The 19,965-nt window shown below is 42.8% G+C and overlaps 1 protein-coding gene across 1 annotated transcript in view; it reads right to left on the bottom strand.

The window, feature by feature from the left end:
• Nucleotides 1-558: 558 nt before the first annotated feature.
• ERICH6B (glutamate rich 6B) overlaps nt 559-19,965 on the bottom strand; it is a 53,763-nt gene continuing 34,356 nt past the window's right edge. Inside the window, exons 3-4 of the mRNA XM_040341272.1 lie at nt 9,078-9,306; nt 559-1,241 (exon numbers count right to left, since the gene is read on the bottom strand). Coding sequence (XP_040197206.1) covers nt 876-1,241; nt 9,078-9,306 — 595 coding nt within the window. The 3' untranslated portion in view covers nt 559-875. The remainder of the gene's footprint in view (nt 1,242-9,077; nt 9,307-19,965) is intronic.

Raw genomic sequence — 19,965 nt, 5'->3', positions numbered from 1 at the left:
GGCATGCTGCCCACATCATCCAGTGTAGAAAAAAGTTCATTCAGCTCTGCACATTTTCCTTCCAAGCGGTCTGAGTGAGAAGGAGTGGGATGGGAAGGCTTTTCCTGTTACAACTGAGGAATCCAGGAGGGAGGGTTACATCTGTTTTTAATAACATATCTTTGTATGGTCAACCTTAGGTTCCAAGATGTAATTATAACTTTAAAACACATATCTCTTCATTTCATTCCTGATATGACAAAATCTTCATCAAGGAAAATAAGCAGTACACTAAAGAAATATTACCGAAATACACTTCAATATTTCTAATCATAACATAAAATTTTCATTTTAGTTTCACGTCTATCACAGCGGTAAGTGAAGGAGGACTGCACTAAGGTAAAGGAAGCTATTTAGGGAAAACATTTTTTTCCTTTACAACCCCTTTTAAGCAAAACTTAGACATGGAGGCCCCAAAATTCAAGCAAATAAAAATGGCTGCAGAAAGATGCACGGATCTAGCACACAGTGATTGAGCAGAGGCAAATTAGGTGGCCGCGGGGCCCCATGTGAGTGCAAGGCCTTAGGCGACCGCCTAATTTTCCTAATTAAAGAGCCACCTCTGAAGAAGGGAGATCACGTTTTTTTTAACGATTAATAGCTCTAGTGTTTAGCTGCTTGCCTGGATCTCCCCTTTAAAGTTAATCGTTTGGCTTAGTACACAACAGACAATACAATTAGCTAAATTCCAAGTTGATGTTGCTTATGAATTGTGGTAAGATAAGTGTTTACCATGACAATTATGAGAATGATCACTCGGTGAACTTTAAAGCAATGATGAAATGTGATTGGAAATACAAAACTAAGCAATCTGTTTCCTGTTTGGTTATTGCGTTCTACATTCCATTGCCTTTTCGTCTGCCTTTCTTGGTTTCTAGCACATTACATTCAGTTTTCAGCAATGGCGTCCTGTGAGGCTTTTTCTTCACTGTGGTCACATTTTGTTGTATTGATTGATTTTTTTGCTTTTCAACAGAATCTGACAGTTTGTTAGCAAGTCCAGTAATATAGTCAAGTGACTTCTGCAGCTGCTTTACATACTCTTGCATTGTCTTTATAGTGCTATGGGAACTGTGTGCGATCCTTAATAAGTCTCTGATGTTATTCAAAAGAATGCTGATTTGAAGATGTTTTGAACAGAGGTAGCACTTGGCGTCAGCAGTCCTTGACATCAGCTGGGAGAGACTGTCAGGGTCTTTTAACTGCAAGAGGAAGAATAAAAACACAATGGCAATGTATGTGAAACTGTAGCGGCTGGAAATGTTCTTGAATTGTTGGTTTTATATATCCATCTCAGCTTATCAGCCATAAGGGCCCATTCCCACTATGGCAGCACATTAGCATGCATATTGTTAAAGCAGTCTGTTTATTTGAATAGGATGGCTATTCACAATAATGGACCAAAAATTGCACCTGCAGCATTTTTGTTAATGCAATGCAATGCACAGTATTGTGTTATTGTGCATTGTAGTGCACTGCAAAGCATATATATATGTTGTTGAAGTGCATTGTGCACCATTCATATTAATAACTCTGTCATAGTTAAAGATAACAATACATACAACCTAGGCATTTTTTTGGGGCAATATTTTCTTGCAAAAGTTATTTTTAATGTAATCTTTAGACAAAAATAATAATAAAAAAATATGTTTATGAGACAGTACAGGACGCAGGCATAGATTCATAGATCATGGGTTATGTGCCGCTGCTTCTAGGTGTTTGGACATTGACAAAATCTTAGCTGGGGTTCACCCCTAGTGTCCCCATAGAACTCAGTGAAGTGCCAGTTTTTTTGCTAGTGTCTTTAAAGTGTTACTAAACCCACAAAAGTAAAATCAGTCTGTATATGCAGTTATACTCACTGTGGAACCTAAGGGGTTAATCCTCTGCATTGTGTAAAAAGGCTGTTTGATTCTGTCTTCTCTGATCCTCCCCTTCCTCCATGGTCCCCGATCTATCTCCTGATAGTACAGAGTTTTGGGGGCACTCTGCACATGCTCAGTATGGTGTGTATTACTGGAGAGTATTTTTCTCTTTTTTTGGGAGGGTGCATGTGATTGCCACAGGGCAGATCAACACTGTCCAGACAGTGGGGTCAGGGGTCATTCAGCCTCATAGCACAGTCAGAGGTGAATGAAAACTCCTCCCACAAATGATAACCAGACACTGATAGAAGTCACAATACTGCTGATGAGAAAATTTATTTAGCAGTTTTTATTTAATAAAATATTTTCATTTCCATGGTCTGTGTACTGTGGGAGACCAGATATAGTGAATGCAGGGTCCTGGGTTTAGTAACACTTTAAGTGATGGACACCTTCTCCATTTGTATAAAATTTTGGTACGATCTTTTTACCAGATTTAAGTACTTCCTTCAATGAACACTTCTAATACCGTGTTTCCCCGAAAATAAGACCTAGCATTATTTTGCAGGAGAGCTGCAATATAAGCCCTACCCCTAATATAAGCCCTAGTTTAAAATCTTGTAAAATCCAATAATCCGCTCTATTTCTGGAGTATATAATGTACAATGTGTGCGTTTCTGTAATATAATTGTGCCAAATACCTTCGGTACGCCCCCCCCCCCTGCAGTGCTCAGAGTGGGGAAGAGAGCTCCGGCGGGTCACAGAAGTACTGAGTGGCGCTATAACAAAAGGTATTTGGCACATTTATATGACCGAAACACACACATTGTTCAATATATACTACTGTAATATAGTGGATTATTGGATATTACAAGTAGTTCACACTGGGGGATTCCTGACAGGGAGGGAGGGGGTAGGCGGGGGGTGGAAGACAGCACATTAGATGGCAAGACCTAGCCCGAAAATAAGCCCTACTGTGTCTTTTGTTGCCAAAATTCATATAAGACCCAGGCTTATTTTCGGAGAAACACAGTAACTGTTTACTTACGGCCTTTCAAGTTTCTCTCAAGTTACAAGTGGTTCCCTCGGTTCGGAGCAAGGTCTAACACTGTCACTGCACAGACCCCAAAACTACAGCTCCCTTACAGGCACACTGCATGCGACTTGTTTGATTAAGACGGAATTCACAGCCACCATGTCTGACCTCCAAGCTTGATGCGACCTCGGCTCCCCCAACAGAATTGCCACTGTGACACAAACCAAATGTGACACAAACCAAATAGCATGTGGATTTTCTGCCAGACGCCTTGAAATTCCTCTCTTCCACCATTTAAGGAAGTTCTTTTATTTACCCTCTTGCCATATGCTGGTTACTGTTGATTTATTGATCAAAGCAATGTGCAATGTTAGTGCGAATGCAGACACACAGGGAGATTTACTAAAACTGGTGCACACAGAATCCATTGAAGCTGTGCATAATAACCAATCCGCTTCTATGTCTTTCACATGTGCGGACCGTTTTTTATCATCAGTTGATCCGTTTTTCATCAGTTGTCATCCATTTTTCATCCGTTTATATCCGTTTTTCATCTGTTTTTCATCCGTTTTTTCATCCGTTTTTTTTTTTGTTAGAACTTTATTTTTATTACATATTTTGATGAAAAACGGATGTTAGCGGATCGGATGTTAAACGGATCGTTCGCTAACATCCGTTTTTCATCCGTTCCGTTTTTTTGACGGAAGAAAAATAGGGTTTTCTTCCGTTCAAAAAAACGGAGCTTAACGGAGACGGATGTTAACGGACGTTGGCGGATGCTCATCCGCTAATGTACGCTATCCCATTGGAAAGCACTGCAGTCCGTAAACGGACGTATGAAAAAACGGACGAACGGTCCACACGTGTGAAAGGACCCTTATTGTCAAAGCTTAATTGAACAAGCTGAAGATAGAGGCTGATTGGCTACGATTGACAGCTGCACCAGGTTCTGTGTGCACCGGTTTTAGTGAATCCCCCCTACAGTGTTCTGGTCTGTGCACCTGCTTCTGTGTGCCTGTCCTATTTTGACACGTGGCTGTGGCTGTGTCCGTGCACCCTCGTTCGCATCCGATTCCATTAAGCTTATTGTTAAAGCTTTAATTGAACAAGGTGTAGTTAGAGGCTGATTTGCTACAATTCACAGCCTGCATGCAGCTCGGGGTGGATGCAGGCATTAAATCAAAAATGAATATATGGTGCTGTACTCCAAAATAAAGTGCTAACATGAACAGTAAAGTGCTAAGTGTATGAGGTCATGAACATACAAATATGTGTGCAAATAATCATAAATTTCATACATAAGATAACTGCATAAAAAATATAAAACAATCCACTGTGCAAGAAAAATATACAAAATTCATACATTAAACTTCATTCTGTGAATCTACATATAATAAAGTGCAAATATTGAAAAACTTAAAATTTATTTAAAGTTCGAAAGTGAATAGTGTTTTCAGAGAAAAGTGCTGGTGATTCAGGTGCTAAGTTTAATGATGAGGTACCCTAATGAAGTCACGTGATCGTGACGACACGTGTTGGAATACAAGGACACCGGACGTGAAGTTTTTCCGCGAGCTTGCGCCTTGTTTTTGTTTTACCTAGTTTTTACTGTATGAATTTTGTATATTTTTCTTGCACTGTAAATTTTTAATATTTTTTTATGCAGTAATTTTATGTATGAAATTTATGATTATTTGCACACATATTTGTATGTTCATACATAAGATAACTGCATAAAAAATATAAAACAATCCACTGTGCAAGAAAAATATACAAAATTCATACATTAAACTTCATTCTGTGAATCTACATATAATAAAGTGCAAATATTGAAAAACTTAAAATTTATTTAAAGTTCGAAAGTGAATAGTGTTTTCAGAGAAAAGTGCTGGTGATTCAGGTGCTAAGTTTAATGATGAGGTACCCTAATGAAGTCACGTGATCGTGACGACACGTGTTGGAATACAAGGACACCGGACGTGAAGTTTTTCCGCGAGCTTGCGCCTTGTTTTTGTTTTACCTAGTTTTTACTGTATGAATTTTGTATATTTTTCTTGCACTGTAAATTTTTAATATTTTTTTATGCAGTAATTTTATGTATGAAATTTATAATTATTTGCACACATATTTGTATGTTCATGACCTCATACAGTTAGCACTTTACTGGTCATGATAGCACTTTATTTTTGAGTGCAGCACCATATATTGGTTTATTTTATCATTTTTGGGTGGCGTTTGTCCCGGTCGGTGTTTGCTGCAACCAAATATTACATACTGTTTAGCTCAGGTAGCGAGGGAATATCCATTGTTTTATTCATAAAAAAAATGCCCATGTAAGTCAAGTCAGGTGTCAGCGCCTGTCTGAATGAGGCCTTATTAAATGGTTGGCCAAATTTGGAGAGGTTATCCCTCTTGATAGATTTGAAGCCTTGTTTTTCTATAGACACTGGCCCAGATTCAGGTAGATCCGCGCAATATTTGCGTGGGCAAAGGGCAAAGATTTTTCTCTGCGCCCACGCAAATATTTCGATTTGCCCGCGATTCACGGAGCAGTAGCTCCGTAAATTGCGCGGGCGCTATGCTAATTAGCCCTGCGTAAGGGCGCCTAATGTAAATGATCCCACCGGGGGCGGGAATCATTTAAATTAGGCGCGCTCCCGCGCCGAGCGAACAGCGCATGCTCCGTCGGGAAACTTTCCCGACGTGCATTGCGGCAAATGACGTCGCAAGGACGTCATTTGCTTCTAAGTGAACGTGAATGGCGTCCATCGCCATTCACGAATCACTTACGTAAACGACGTGAAATTTAAATTTCACGAGCGGGAAGGGCGGCTATACTTTAGCATTGGCTGCTCCTACTGTGAGAAGGAGCAGCCTTACGCTAAAGTCGCCGTACGGAAACTCCGTACCTTGCGTGCGCAGGGCCCGCGCAACTTTTGTGAATCGGTGGTAGTATGCAATTTGCATACTATACGCCGATCACAATGGCCGCGCCCCCTAGCGGCCAACGCAAGAATGCAGCCTGAGATATGAAGGCATAAGGAGGCTTATGTCTGTCATATCCTAGGCTGCAGTCCGCGTAGCGATGTTCCTGAATCAGGGGCATTCGCTACGCGGGAGCAAAACAGCTATTGCGCCGCGCAACCTATGGTTGCGCGGGCGCAATAGCTTCTTGAAACTGGGCCACAGAATTTAGCAATACATAGCTGTCCTAATAGTGGACCAGGCCATTCTTGTGCCTAATGCTGACACTACCATCTCTATTGAGGGTACACATCCTTTAAAGACTCGGTGGATAAGCACTTGGAGACTCTTTTAAAAACCTCCTTTGCTAACAAGACTGCTGTCACTTTAGCGATTTCACAAACTATAGCTAACTGGGGTGGAGAAATTCAGAGCTCAGATGGGGAGATTGCGATACTAATGTCAGATCGTGGGTACAGCGGCTCCGCCCGGAATTGTCAGTTTTTTTTTCCATTCAACCTGCTGGCTTGAATGGAAAAAAAAACGATTACCCGGCTTGAAGTGGAAGTTCATGCAAAATCTAAAATTTCTGCATCTATAGACACCAGGGATCTAACACTAACCTCTCTATCCCTGTAAAGAAAAGATGAGTATACATACCTTTTTGGAAGCTGATCTGACCTCCTCTGACCCAATCCCATGCTGAGCTGTCAGCCGGGTGCAGAGGAGACGGAGGACAACGGAAGCCCCATAGTAACTCTATGGGTGACGCAACTTCCCATTCATTTCACGGCCGTTGTCGTCCTTGTCCTCTGCAGAGCTTCCGTGCTGCAGATCGGGTCAGATTGGCTTCCAAAAAGGTATGTATTCTCATCTTTTATTTACAGGGATAAAGAGGTTAGTGTTAGATCCCTGGGGCCAGATTCACAAAGAATTGCCCTGGCGCAGCGTATCAGAGATACGCTACTCCGCCGTATCTTACCTGGCGGAATTTCGAATCCAGGAATATTTTGTGCCGTAAGTTACGGCGGCGTTGTATATTTCTCGGCGCGGATTTCAAATTGGGCGAGTAGGGGGCGTGATTCATTTAAATGAAGCGCGTCCCCGCGCCGATTGAAATGCGCATGCTCCGTTTCGACATTTCCCGCCATGCTTTGCGCGAAATGACGTTGCACCAACGTAATTTTTTGAACGTAGACGTGAGTTACGTCCTTTCCTATTCACGGACGACTTACGCAAAAAAAAATTCTAAATTTGACGCGGGAACGATGGCCATACTTTAACATGGCAAGTCTATCTATACGCCACGAAAAATAGCAGCTTTAACTATACGCCGGGAAAAGCCGACTAGCGACGACGTAAGAGAATGCGACAGCCGCGCGTACCTTCGTGGATCGACGGAAAAAGCTAATTAGCATACCCGACGCGGAAAACGACGCAAACTCTACCCAGCGGGCGCCGAAGTATTGCACCTACGATCCGAAGGCGTACGCCTGTCGGGTCGAAGCCAGAAGCCGTCGTATCTTGGTTTGAGGATTCAAACTAAAGATACAACGCGGCAAATTTGAAAGTACGCCGGCGTATCAGTAGATACGCCGGCGTACTCTCACTGTGAATCTGGCCCCTGGTGTCTATAGATGCAGGGATTTTAGATTTTGCATGGAATTCCACTTTGAGTTTTCTTTTTTATTCAAGCTAAGAACATTTTTAGTAAATACAGAAATATCTGTTAATCATGGCAGAAATGGAGTGTCCTTGTTGCTTTCTGTAAACTACCAATTGCCTTGCCTGCCCCCCACCATGTAATGGAGATAAAGCGATACAAATACGTTTGTAGTCCATATCAGACGAACAGCCTAGGGTGACAATTATGGCTCTCTAAACAGATAACATAGCCATTCAAAGACAAAAAAAAATGTGTTGTTCTGCCTGCTCTCTCCCTGCCTCCAAATTGTTTCTCTGCATTGTTACACCCTCCCCACAGAAGACTAAAAAGTGCCTGTGCAAAGGGTACATTACAGTACACAGGCATTTTCCAATATTTTCAGTGTTTTAGGAAACCCACCCTAAATAATGCCATGTAATCGTTGCTAAAATGCATGCAGGTAGAGAAGAAGTGGCTGCAAAAAGGCAGACGGAACCCAGCATTACTTAGATGTACCAAAGAATGATAAAAAAAAAAAGTGAAAATAGTAATTTATTTTTTAAAAACAGTTTATCAAATGCAGTGCTTCAGCAAACTATAGGACATTCAGGTTGGGTTTACTTATAGCTTAATGGCCAATGATTTTGAAAATACTAACATTTTTGGATTAGCAGGGCAACCAGGGAACTAGGCATTTTCAGGAGGAGAGAAGTCGCAATACAGGTTTCTACAAATACTCTCACAAAGTAGTCTCTGTGGCCCAGATTCTCAAAGGGCTTACGACGGCGCAGCGCCATGTACACCGTCGTAAGTCCTAATCTGGGCCGTCGTATCTATGCGACTGATTCTTAGAATCAGTTACGCATAGATATCCATTAGATCCGACAGGCGTAAGTCTCTTACGCCGTCGGATCTTAAATGCAATTTTTTTTGTCTGCTAAGTGGCGCTTCCGTGGTTTTCCCCGTCGAGTATGCAAATTAGCTAGATACGCGAATTCCTGAACGTACGCGCGGCCGACGCAGTAAAGTTACGATGTTTACGTTAGGCTTGTCCCGGCGTAAAGTTGCCCCTGGGTATATGAGGCGCAACCAATGTTAAGTATGGCCATCGTTCCCGCGTCGAAATTTGAAAAGTTACGTCGTTTGCGTAAGTCGTCTGTGAATGGGGCTGGACGCCATCACGTCGAAACCAATGACGTCCTTGCGACGTCATTTGGAGCAATGCACCCTGGGATATTTTACGGACGGCGCATTCGCAGTTCGTTCGGTGCGGGAACGCGCTTAATTTAAATGCTACACGCCCCCTACCCGCCGAATTTGAATTCCGCTGGGTGATTTACGTTACGCCGCCGCAACTTTACACGCAAGTGCTTTGTGAATAAAGCACTTGCCTGAAAAACTTGCAGCGGCATAACGTAAATCAGATACGTTACGCCCGCCCAGTTTTACGCCGATCTACGAGAATCTGGGCCTGTGTCTTTAAACCGACTCCACAATATACTCAACACAAAATGTTGTTTTTACATACCATGAGTTTAGACCCAACGTTGAATGTTACTTTCTGCTTCTCTCTTGTGTATGTCAAAAAAATACGATCCTGGGTTAACATTTTGACTTCAATGTTGGAATTGAGCTTTAAGGTGATTGGCTGAAAAGGAGGAGCGTGCACGTGCTGACTGGAATCCCACCATGCCCACTGTTTCTGCTGTGTCCCATTTTCATCCAAATATAAGCCTCCACATGGATCCAGCACAACCCTTTCATGTAAAGATCACAAATTAATAAAACACAGTAATAAAAATGAAATATTCACAACGTTGGTGCAGTGAAAAACAGAAATCTGCAACAACACATTGTCATTAAAATTGCTAAGTGTACAAAAGGCAGTTATTTCCCATTTCACGTTGTGGTTTCATTGTGAATTCAAGTGGGTTTATCAGACAATCAAAATGACAGCTACCCAAGAAGATTGCAGCACCAAGTATACTAAAATTGATTATTTACGAAAGTATGAAATAAGTATATGATAAAGACAACTTTAATTTCTGTTTAAACCACATGGAACTCACCTGTCAGCAACCTTAGGCTCTGTCCAATTGGTAAAGCTTGAATAGAGGTGTGATGGTGGATCATGTGAGCTTTCAGTGCCGTCACTCTTTGAATGACAATTGCGTGGTCATGCAACACTGTACCTATTTTTTTATTTTTATTTTTCACACAAATAGTGTTTTCTTTTGGTGGTATTTAATCACCACTGTGTTTTTTATTTTTTGCTAAATAAACGAAAAAAGACCGAAGATTTTGAAAAAATAAATAAAACCTTTTAATACTTTGTTTAAAATTTTGCAAGTCGGTATTTTTTCTCCTTCACTGATGTGAGCTGATGAGGCTGCACTGATGGGCATTGATGAGACGACACTGATTGGCACTGATAGGTGGCGCTGATAGGTGACACTGATGAGGAGGCACTAATGGGCACCGATTGGCAGCACTAGTGGGTACAGATTGGCAGTACTGGTGGGCACTGTTGGGACAGGACTGATAATCAGTGCCCTGATTTTACCCCCCCCCCCCCCCCGCTAGCATCCGAGAAAGGGTATAGCCACACTATCCCATTGATTTCAATGGGCAGCAGCGGTGGAGGAGCAGTATACACACTGCTCCAAAGATGCGGCTAGCAGGACTTGTTTTACCGTCCTGCTAGCGCACCGCTCTAGTGTGAAAACCCTCAATGCTTTCACACTGGGGACAATGGAGCAGCTTTTTAAAAGCTGATTTTTAATGCTATAGCGCCTGCAATACGCCCTCAGTGTGAAAGGGGTCTGAGATTTAATATCTCAGATATGATGTGGGTTAAATGAGAGTTTGTTTGATTAAAGGTGAAAGCCTTAACATAATAACATTTATTGGAGTATAGTTGAAAGCATCTATCTAATACACAAACATCTATCTATATTCTTACACCAAAGGAGGAAATAGTAGGTTAAAACAGCGTTGTATCCTGGCCTAGGCCGACAAGGCCCAGGCCTAGGGAAGCACTTTGCAGGGGGGCAGCACGGAAAGAGTCCCCGCCGGCTTGCGATACACTGTTAGTGTAGTGGCAGTCTTATGGGGTGGACTCAACTGAGAGGCAAATTAGTCTAGCGTCCCCATAAAGTGGTATACGGGCGTCAGACATTCCGCAACTGTGTGTGTGGGGGGGGGGTGCCGCTTCTAGTTTTGACTGTCCTATCATCCTGGACCACAACCCTTCCTCACTGTGCTATATGTTTTCTGCTGCACCATTGGCATGGTTATATCTTCTTAGTCCTCTCCATAAAATTATCAGAAATTTGTGCCCCCTCCCAGGGCCTCAGAACTAACTAGTAATATGAAAATGTCAGGGTGGGTCTTAAACAGGAAGAGGTGTGGCCTTGATAGGAAGGGGTGGGTCATATTTAAATTAGGGGGTGCACAAGTTTAGTCAGGCCTAGGGCAGCACAAAACCTAAGTATACTACTGGGTTAAAATACAAGAATACAGAGTATGTTCATCAAACTACAAGGGGGCGTGTTTTATGTTAATGAGGGGTGACCTGACGTGATTGACCTACATATCCCAGTATCCCATATCCCACATATCCCATATCGCACGGTCCTATTGGTTTTGACGTGGACGTAAATTACACCCAGCCCTATTCACGGACGACTTGCGCAAACGACGTAAAATTTTCAAATTTCGATGCGGGAACGACAGCCATACTTAACATTACTATTCCAGCTATTTGATGGAATAACTTTAGGCCTGAAAATGCCTTACGTTAATGGCGTATCTTTACTGCGTCGGGCAAGCGTACGTTTGTGGATCGGCTTATCTACTCATTTACATATTCTAGGCCGACCGCAATAGAAGTGCCACCTAGCGGTCAGCCTAAAAAGTACACTTTAGGATACGACGGTGTAAGACACTTACGCCACTCGTATCTGAGCCTAATTTAAGTGTATCTGGTTACCAGAATACGCTTAAATTTGCGTTGGCGCAGATTCAGGCTGCATTCACACCTGAGCGTTTTGTCGCCTGAAGCGCGACGCCCCAAAACGCTAGAGGGGAAAAAATACATTATTCTCTATGGAGATGGTTCACATCTCCACTACAAAACGTCTGTTGCCGAACGCCTGAAGCCCAAACAAGTTCTGGACCCTTTTTTGTCGCTCGAATTTGGGCGTTTGGGCGTTTTACATTGGTGACCCTAGACCGGTAAAAAATCTCGGTAAAAAGCGCAGTGTTTTGTCGCGGCAAATCGCGGTAAAAACTGCCGCAAAACGCTACGCTCAGGTGTGAATGCAGCCTCAGACTTCTGAATCTAGCTATATGACTCCATCTACTCTAAGGTGACCAGATTTTTAAAATGAAATCCGGGGACATATTTTTTCTTTACTAGTAATGGCAACAATCTGCGACTCGCTGCCCGTCGCCGCCCCTCACAGCCTCTCAAGTCTTATGCCGCGTACACACGATCATTTTTCGGGTTGTAAAAAACAACGTTTTTTAAAAATGTAATTTAAAACAATCGTGTGTGGGCTTCAGAGCATTTTTCAAGTTCTGAAAACCGTCAAAAAAAAATTCGAACATGCTCTATTTTTTCATGACGTTTTAAACTATGTAGTTTTTCGGGTTGTAAAAAATGATCGTGTGTGGGCTTTAACGACGTGAAAAACCTGTGCATGCTCAGAAGGAAGTTATGAGACGGGAGCGCTCGTTCTGGTAAAACTACCGTTCGTAATGGAGTAAGCACATTCAGCATGCTGTAACAGACAGAAAAGCGCAAATCGTCTTTTACTAACACAAAATCAGCTAAAGCAGCCCAAAGGGTGGCGTCATCCGCATGGAACTTCCCCTTTATAGTGCCGTCGTACGTGTTGTACGTCACCGCGCTTTGCTAGAGCATTTTTTTTTCACTATCGTGTGTAGGCAACGTCGTTTTAATGATGAAGTTGAAAAAAAAAATGTTTTTTTCTAGAGGCTGAAAAACGTATTTTTTTTACAACCCGAAAAATGATCGTGTGTACGCGGCATTACTCTTCAGGCCCCGGCTACTACTGGATAGGGAGGGGAGGAAGATCACTCTGCCAGGGAAGGCAAGGAGATAGGCAGGTGAATGGCCAGGATTTGAGCCAAGGCAGAAGAAACTGAAGAAATATTCCCTCCGCTCCGACCAGCACATGATCATCAGAAAGGGGCACAGATAATGGGAAAACAACCCCCCTATGCTAGTAGGCACGGCGGAGCGGGGGTGTGTAATTAGATTTTTTTTATTTTAATTCTGCCCCTGCCCCTTATTAAATCCAATCTGGGGACAAAACCAGGGACAGACTTGGTTCGGGAACAGTGTCCTTAATCAGGGGACTGTCCCCTGAAACTGGGGATGTCTGGTCACCCTAATCTACTCTGTCTGTGATTCCCAGTAATATAGGGCCATCCTGATTGGTAAGCCCTCTCCTCCCTCTGGGCGTATCTCCTCCAAGATTAGACAATTTCCTCTCAATTTAATTTAGCCTAGCTCAGCCCCTCAATAGCACCTCCTCTCGTGGGTTAATGAGTTTAGTGATAATTAGTTTGAAGAGTTGTTCCTTCATGAACAAATGAAAGAAATATTCTCAGCATATCGAACACCCTTTGAAATGGATAAATGGTTGGTTAACAAGGACTACAAGGCCTTTATCTAGCTAATGAATTCAGCCCCACCAAGTCTACACACTCAGACGGTATCTCTTCCTTGCATTTGAATATTACGATAGGTAAATAGCGGAGCGTCTCCCATAGCACATCCTCACCCAACATTCTTGCATTGTCAAAGGGGAACTGTTAAATGGATTACATCTTCTCAGGCAAAGCCTGTCATATACTTACATGTAGCCAAGTTAACCCCTTAATGAAACAATATTACATACACACTAATCTTATTTCTTATTCTAAACTATATATATATATATATATATATATATATATATATATATATATATATATACAAATATTCCCGGTTGCTAATGGAGATTACTCCTCATAAGGCAACACCATAGTCCTTTTTTAGAGCAGCAAAGGACATGTCACCATAACAACAGAAGTAGCAATGTCATCACTACAGAGGCCTGGTCTTTTCCTGTGGGGTCACCATAGCAACAGACAGAAGTAGCGTCCTCATCACAGAGGCCTGACATTTTCTAGACAAGTCACCATAGCAACAGGGAGTAGTAGTGTCATCGCTACAGAGGCCTGAGTTTTTCTAGAGGGGTCACCATAGCAACAGTGGCATCATCATAGAGTACCGACCTTTGCTAGACATGTCACCATAGTAACAGGGAGTAGCTGTGTCATCACTACCAAGCTCTTTTTTTATTGCTTCTGATCAATCATAGAGTATTGCCGCTGTGTAAATATGCTGATATGGGATTCCTTTTGTATTGATTGTAGTGATCTGTATTGTAATTGTATTATTGGGAAGAAATGTGTGACTGATCTGGTAGATCCAGCCATGTCCTTGTTGTAGCAATTCTTAACCCGCATGAAAACTAAACACTAAAAAAGAAAGTGACGGTAATAAGTGATCGTCAACCAAAATATTCCCCAGATGAAGACACGTGGCGGTGTCGTAACGCGTTGGGATTGGCCGTGGACAGACGTACACCTGGAGTGACGTAAGCAGGCGCTTCACACCTGTCATTGCACTTTACATTTATGATTGATGTAAGCGCAGGTTTTTCTGGAAAAAAACGACCCCCTGCTTTTTACCTACTACACCATTGGAGGCTCTCTGTTTTCTCTCCCCCCCCCCGTCCCTGGAACGGAGTGTTTATTAGGGAATATCGAGGAGGTGTTTGTCAGCATCACAGAGAGCAGGCTGTGGACAGCTGGAGAGGCCAGAGAAGCACCAGGGAAGTGTGATAGGTGGGAAGGTTCTATTACTGCAAGGAGGTGGAGGATGCAAGGAGATCTTTGATGCTGTAAGACCCTAGTCTTTGAGGTGAGAGTTCTGGGAGCCCTTTTATGGATAAGATCACATCTCTCCTTGCCATCCAGATACATATTGTACAGTGGACACGTAGCCCTCATTTCTGTTTATCTTGGCAGTTTACTGTAAATTTCCTCACCTAGTGGACACTTAGCATGTGTTTCACCTTTATATGTTTTTCCACATATATATATTTATCTATTTCACTTGAATTAATCATTTTTGAATATTTTGGTTGACGATCACTTATTACCGTCACTTTCTTTTTTAGTGTTTAGTTTTTGCGCAAAACCCCTCCTTTTGATATTTTTGCACTTGTGTATGGTTAACACTACTAGGTTTTGCTGCATTTACGTTTTTGTTTTGGTTTTATATTATCACCAGCTCATAGTAGCGCGAAGGACACTTTATATCTTAACCCGCATGCCCTTATGCACACTATGGGACATTTTGGCTTTGCACATATTTGCACCAAAAGCAAGTGCTTAGAGTACATTTCTGGAGCTTGATGCAGAAGAATTCCATTGAGCAGCTCAACCCAGGGGGCTACTGGTGCCCATGAAAGTCCTTAAACCTTTGAAATGGTTTATTGATGTTCTGGCTATATATATGAACTATGTTGCAATGTAGAGTATAAGTCCAACCTAATCTTTATGTGGCGGGAAAGAGTTAGAATATCTTACATATTTTTATTGTAGTGTCCCCATAGGGAGATTTACCCTTATTTTCTGTCCTTCTGGCAATGTTGCCACTGGGGTAGGAAGTAAAAGAAAACACCCCAACAGGGACAGAGAAAAAAAATAAAAACCCAACAGAAGTTCTGGGCTAGCTTGCACTAGTGCGGCTCTATGAAGAGCTATCCACATCAGGATTGCTCCTGAGAGAGCATTTGACAGGAAATAAGGAGGCATTGTCTTGCCTCCTCACCACCTGTTTTAAAGTGGTTTTAAACCCTTTACAACTGCTTTAACCTACAGGTAAGCCTAGATTAAGCCTTACCTGTAGGTACTTGAAATATCTCCCAGACCTGCACGGTCTAGGAGATATTTGCAAATCGCTGTATGGTGATTTCTTCTACGCATACGCTAGGATTAGAAAGGGCACGCTATGCCGTTCCTATCTCGGCTCATGCCGTTAAAAGCGGCTCCCGCGCGCATGCAACTCCGGCCAGTCAAAAAGCCAGAGTTCGCGGCCCCGGAAGGAAGAGGGGTGAAGAATGGACGCTTGCTACTAGCGAGGAGGACGGGCTTCTCCTGCAGGTAAGTGTCACATAATGGGCTACTATGCGAAGCAAAGAGGAAGTAACATCCATCAGGGTTTTCTTCCTCCTTAACCACTTAGTGGAATCACTTAGTGGAATCAGTGGATTCTTGCTGCTGAGATGACAGGTGCATGCGAATAGTAGCAGTCACTCAGCCTGCACACACCAAGCATTTAACTGTGGTTAGGGGCAGATCTCCAAGTCAGATGTGTGCAGGCTCAGACTAGAGTTGCCACCTCATTCCTTTAAACCCCGAACACATATTAATTACACAGGTTCTGTGGGTATTTAAGGTGGTTATTAATCTCACTTGGTGCCTTACCTGCATTAAAATAGCCTCAGAACCCGTGTAATTCATATGTGTTCGGGTTTAAAAGGGATGAGGTGGCAAGCCTAGCTCAGACACACGACCCTAACCGCAGGTACCCGCTTAGTGTGTGGCTACATGTAAACAGCAATGGCTTTCAATACTTTATACAGGCTAAGCAGCGGCTGTTATTTGCATGCACCCATCATTTCACGCACCTGGCCATCCAAATTATGTAAAAGGAAATGTGATTCATCAGATCAGGCCACCTAACTCCATTGAACTGTGGTCCAGTTCTGATGCTCATTGTAGTTGCCTTTGGCTATGGACATGGGTCAGCATGGGGACTCTGACAGGCTGCTGCTATCAGCCCCATACACAACAAACTGCTATACCCATGTTTGACCATTCTTCCAGAAGTGCATTTATGAGGTCAGGCACTGTTGTGGACGAGAAGACCTGGCTCGCAGTTTTCGCTCTAATGCATCCCAAAGGTGTTATATCGGGTTGAGGTCAGGACTCGATCCCAAACTTGCTCATCCATGTCTTTATGGACCTTGGTTTGTGAACTGGTCCAAATCATTTGGTGGAGGGGGGATTATGGTCTAGAGCTGTTTTTCAGGGGTTGTGCTTGGCCCCTTAGTTCCAGTGAAGGGGCTTTTTAAGGCATCAGCATACCAAGAGACATTTTGGACAATTTCATGCTCCCAACTTTGTGGGAACAGTTTGGGGATGGCCCCTTCCTGTTCCAACATGACTATGCACCAGTGCACAAAGCAAGGTCCATAAAGACATTAATGAGCAAGTTTGGGGTGGAGGAACTTGACTGGCCTGCATAGAGTCCTGACCACAACCTGATAGAACACCTTTGGGATGAATTAGAGTGGAGACTGCGAGCCAGGCCTTCTCATACATCAGTGCCTGACCTCACAAATGTGCTTATGGAAGAATGGTCCAACATTCCCATAGACACATGCCTAAACCTTGTGTGCACCCTTCCCAGAAGCGTTGAAGCTGTTATAGCTGGAAAGGGTGGGACAACTCAATATTGAACCTTACAGACTGGGATGCCATTAAAGTTCATGTGCGTGTAAAGGCATGTGTCCAATATTTTTGGTAATATAGTATATATAATATACATATATATTTTTTAGTTTGCAACACACCGTTCATGGTGATGGTGATGTATTTTAGTGAGATGTTGGGTGAACACAATGTATTCCTTTGCAGTGAGGAGTTATCTATATTCAGCACACGGACACATTAATAGTATGCAGCTCTTAAATGGAGGCATCTGATATGGCAGCCACATCATTAGTTATGTGAAAGAGGTTTTCTTATCTAGACAGGGTCAAGCTGAGATAAATATGTTCTGTGGTTCCTATTCCTGGCAGTGTTTACGCAGTACTTGCCATTAGCAAATCTATTAGAAGGATGGCAAATTGGGGGACACCACACAGTTGGTATCACTATATAAATAAATGCAGGCATCCAATTTAACAATGTAATTAGCTTCACTTGAAAGATTCAATTACCTTTAAATTCCCCTCAAGTTGAAAATTCTTAAAATAATGTTGTTCCTATCCCATAGTAAGTTTTCTCATTTCGAGGTTTACATAGACCTGTATTGTCTTATAAACAATAATGATGTCATCACTGAAAATGTGTGGCCATAAAAGAAGATGGAAACATGATGGAGGGTGCTATAAATGGCAGAGGCCCAAATATGCATGTGATTTATAGGGCATGGTTGAATGGCAATTCTGATAGAAAAGTGATGTAGTGATATAAACCTTATATAGAAAGAAATAGGAGTACTCCAGTCAAAATGTCAAATAAAGCCTGGAAATGCATAGGGAGCACAGCACAGTCCTCCCTCTCAGCATTCCAATGTTTTCTGCAGGCATTACTATTGTACACTAGCCACCAAATTGGTTTATATTCTGGTGATCTGAGAACCTCCACTGGTTCCCTCTGAAGAGAGATCCTAAAACAAGCAAGCTAAAGCACTAATTCACACAAGGGCTGCCTGTGGCATGCACCTAAAGCAGAACTCCTGAATATACTCATCTCCGCCTTCCAGCAATGTGGCAGTTACATCCCTTTCTGGCTGCTGTCCTCTTCTCCCTAGGTGCCGGGTTTTTGGCCTCTTGATTGGCTGGTGGGGGATGACATCATCTCATGCCTGCACACGGGAGTCAGTCATTCCGGCACAATGCACCTTGAGCTGTGCAGCTCAGTATACCTTCAATGGAAAACTGCGAGCAGGCAGGGCAAGAGTGTATTACTGCACAAGAGACATAGCATCTCTCTTCTGCAGTAAAGAGCTGCCTGCTAGCAGTTTTTGACAAGTCAGGTTTAGTTCCATTTAAACATATGCACAGTAAATCGCACTCTAATGTGCACTACCTAGCCTAGCGCACCATAACAGTCCACAAATTGCACCTACCGCATTTTTGCTAGCTCACTGCAGTGCATTAATACAAGCTGCAGGACACAGCAGCGTAGGTGTGTTGTGAATGGCACTCTAGTGAACCATTGCACATAAGTGGTGTGAATGAGCCCTATAGGCCCCTTTTTCTTTCTCACGCATAGAAAGCCCCACAAATAAGCTTACTATGGTATCTATTTAAAACTGAATGCATAATTATTCATATTCAGGTAAGGAACCACATTAATTTCATACTTTCTTAAAGTGGTTGTAAACCTTCCTGTTTTTTCACCTTAAAGGGGTTGTAAAGGTTTGTTTTTTTATTTTCTAAATGGGTTCCTTTAAGCTAGTGCATTGTTGGTTCACTAACCTTTTCCTTCGATTTTCCGTCTAAATGTTTTTTTTCTTTGTTTTCTTTGTCTGAATTTCTCACTTCCTGTTCCTCCTCAGTAAGCTGTTCTGGCTGACTAACCCCCAGCCAGAACAGCTCAGATGATGGGGGCAAGCTTACTGAGGAGAAACAGGAAGTGAGAAATTCAGGCAAAGAAATAAAACATTTAGAAGGGAAATTGAATGAAAAGGTAAGTGAACCAACAATGCACTAGCTTAAAGGAACCTATTTAGAAAATAAAAAACAAACTTTTACAAACCCTTTAATGCATCCTATGCATTTAGGTGGGAAAAAATCTGATAATTACAAGCCCCCCAGCCCCCCCCCCATTTTACTTACTTGAGCCCTCGGAAATCCCGTGTCGAGAACGCGCTGGATCTCGGCCAGGTCTTCTTGGCTCTTCATTGGATAGATTGATAGCATGTATCCCATTCACACTGCAACACAGCCCAAAGCTGTGCCGCAGTGTACTGCAATAAATTGTAGGCATGCTGAATTTTTTTGCAGCGCACCGCACAGAATCGCATGACACTGTATAGCACCATAAATGAAGTGTACATTTTTTACACTTCAAATAAAGATTGTCCAAAACAACAAAAATGAAGAGCCATAAGATGAGCTTAATTGTGCTCCACACTACCCCCTAGTGCAGACAAGAGTGGACAGCTTCCGGACAGATAAAGTGCTCTGGTAGCTGTCTGCTCTAGTATGAACCCAGCCTAAACTCCGTAGCCAGTGGTTACGTGTGTAGCGCCCCCTTACTTTTCAGTACGGGCACTACGCTAGATAAGTGGGAATGGGAGGATTAATTTACTCCCATTCACAGTTTATGAAGATTTAGGCTGTTGCCAATTTTCAGAATTTGTCCTGTGGGTCAGTCTGCGCTCCAGGGGTGCGTTATCACCCCCGGGCGGCAGCTGGCGCTAGAGGGGTTCTGACAGACCCACCTTCTCCTAGCAGACAATCAGAGGAGTTCTTCCCTCGTTGGGCATGCTGGGAGGGGGATAAATCTGGGCAACCGCCTTTTGGCCGCTCTGT

The sequence above is a fragment of the Rana temporaria genome, chromosome 2, assembly GCF_905171775.1.
Source record: "Rana temporaria chromosome 2, aRanTem1.1, whole genome shotgun sequence".
Classification (NCBI taxonomy): Eukaryota; Metazoa; Chordata; class Amphibia; order Anura; family Ranidae; genus Rana; species Rana temporaria.
The sequence above is the reverse complement of the archived record's forward strand: the minus strand, read 5'-3'. Positions and strand labels throughout refer to the sequence as shown.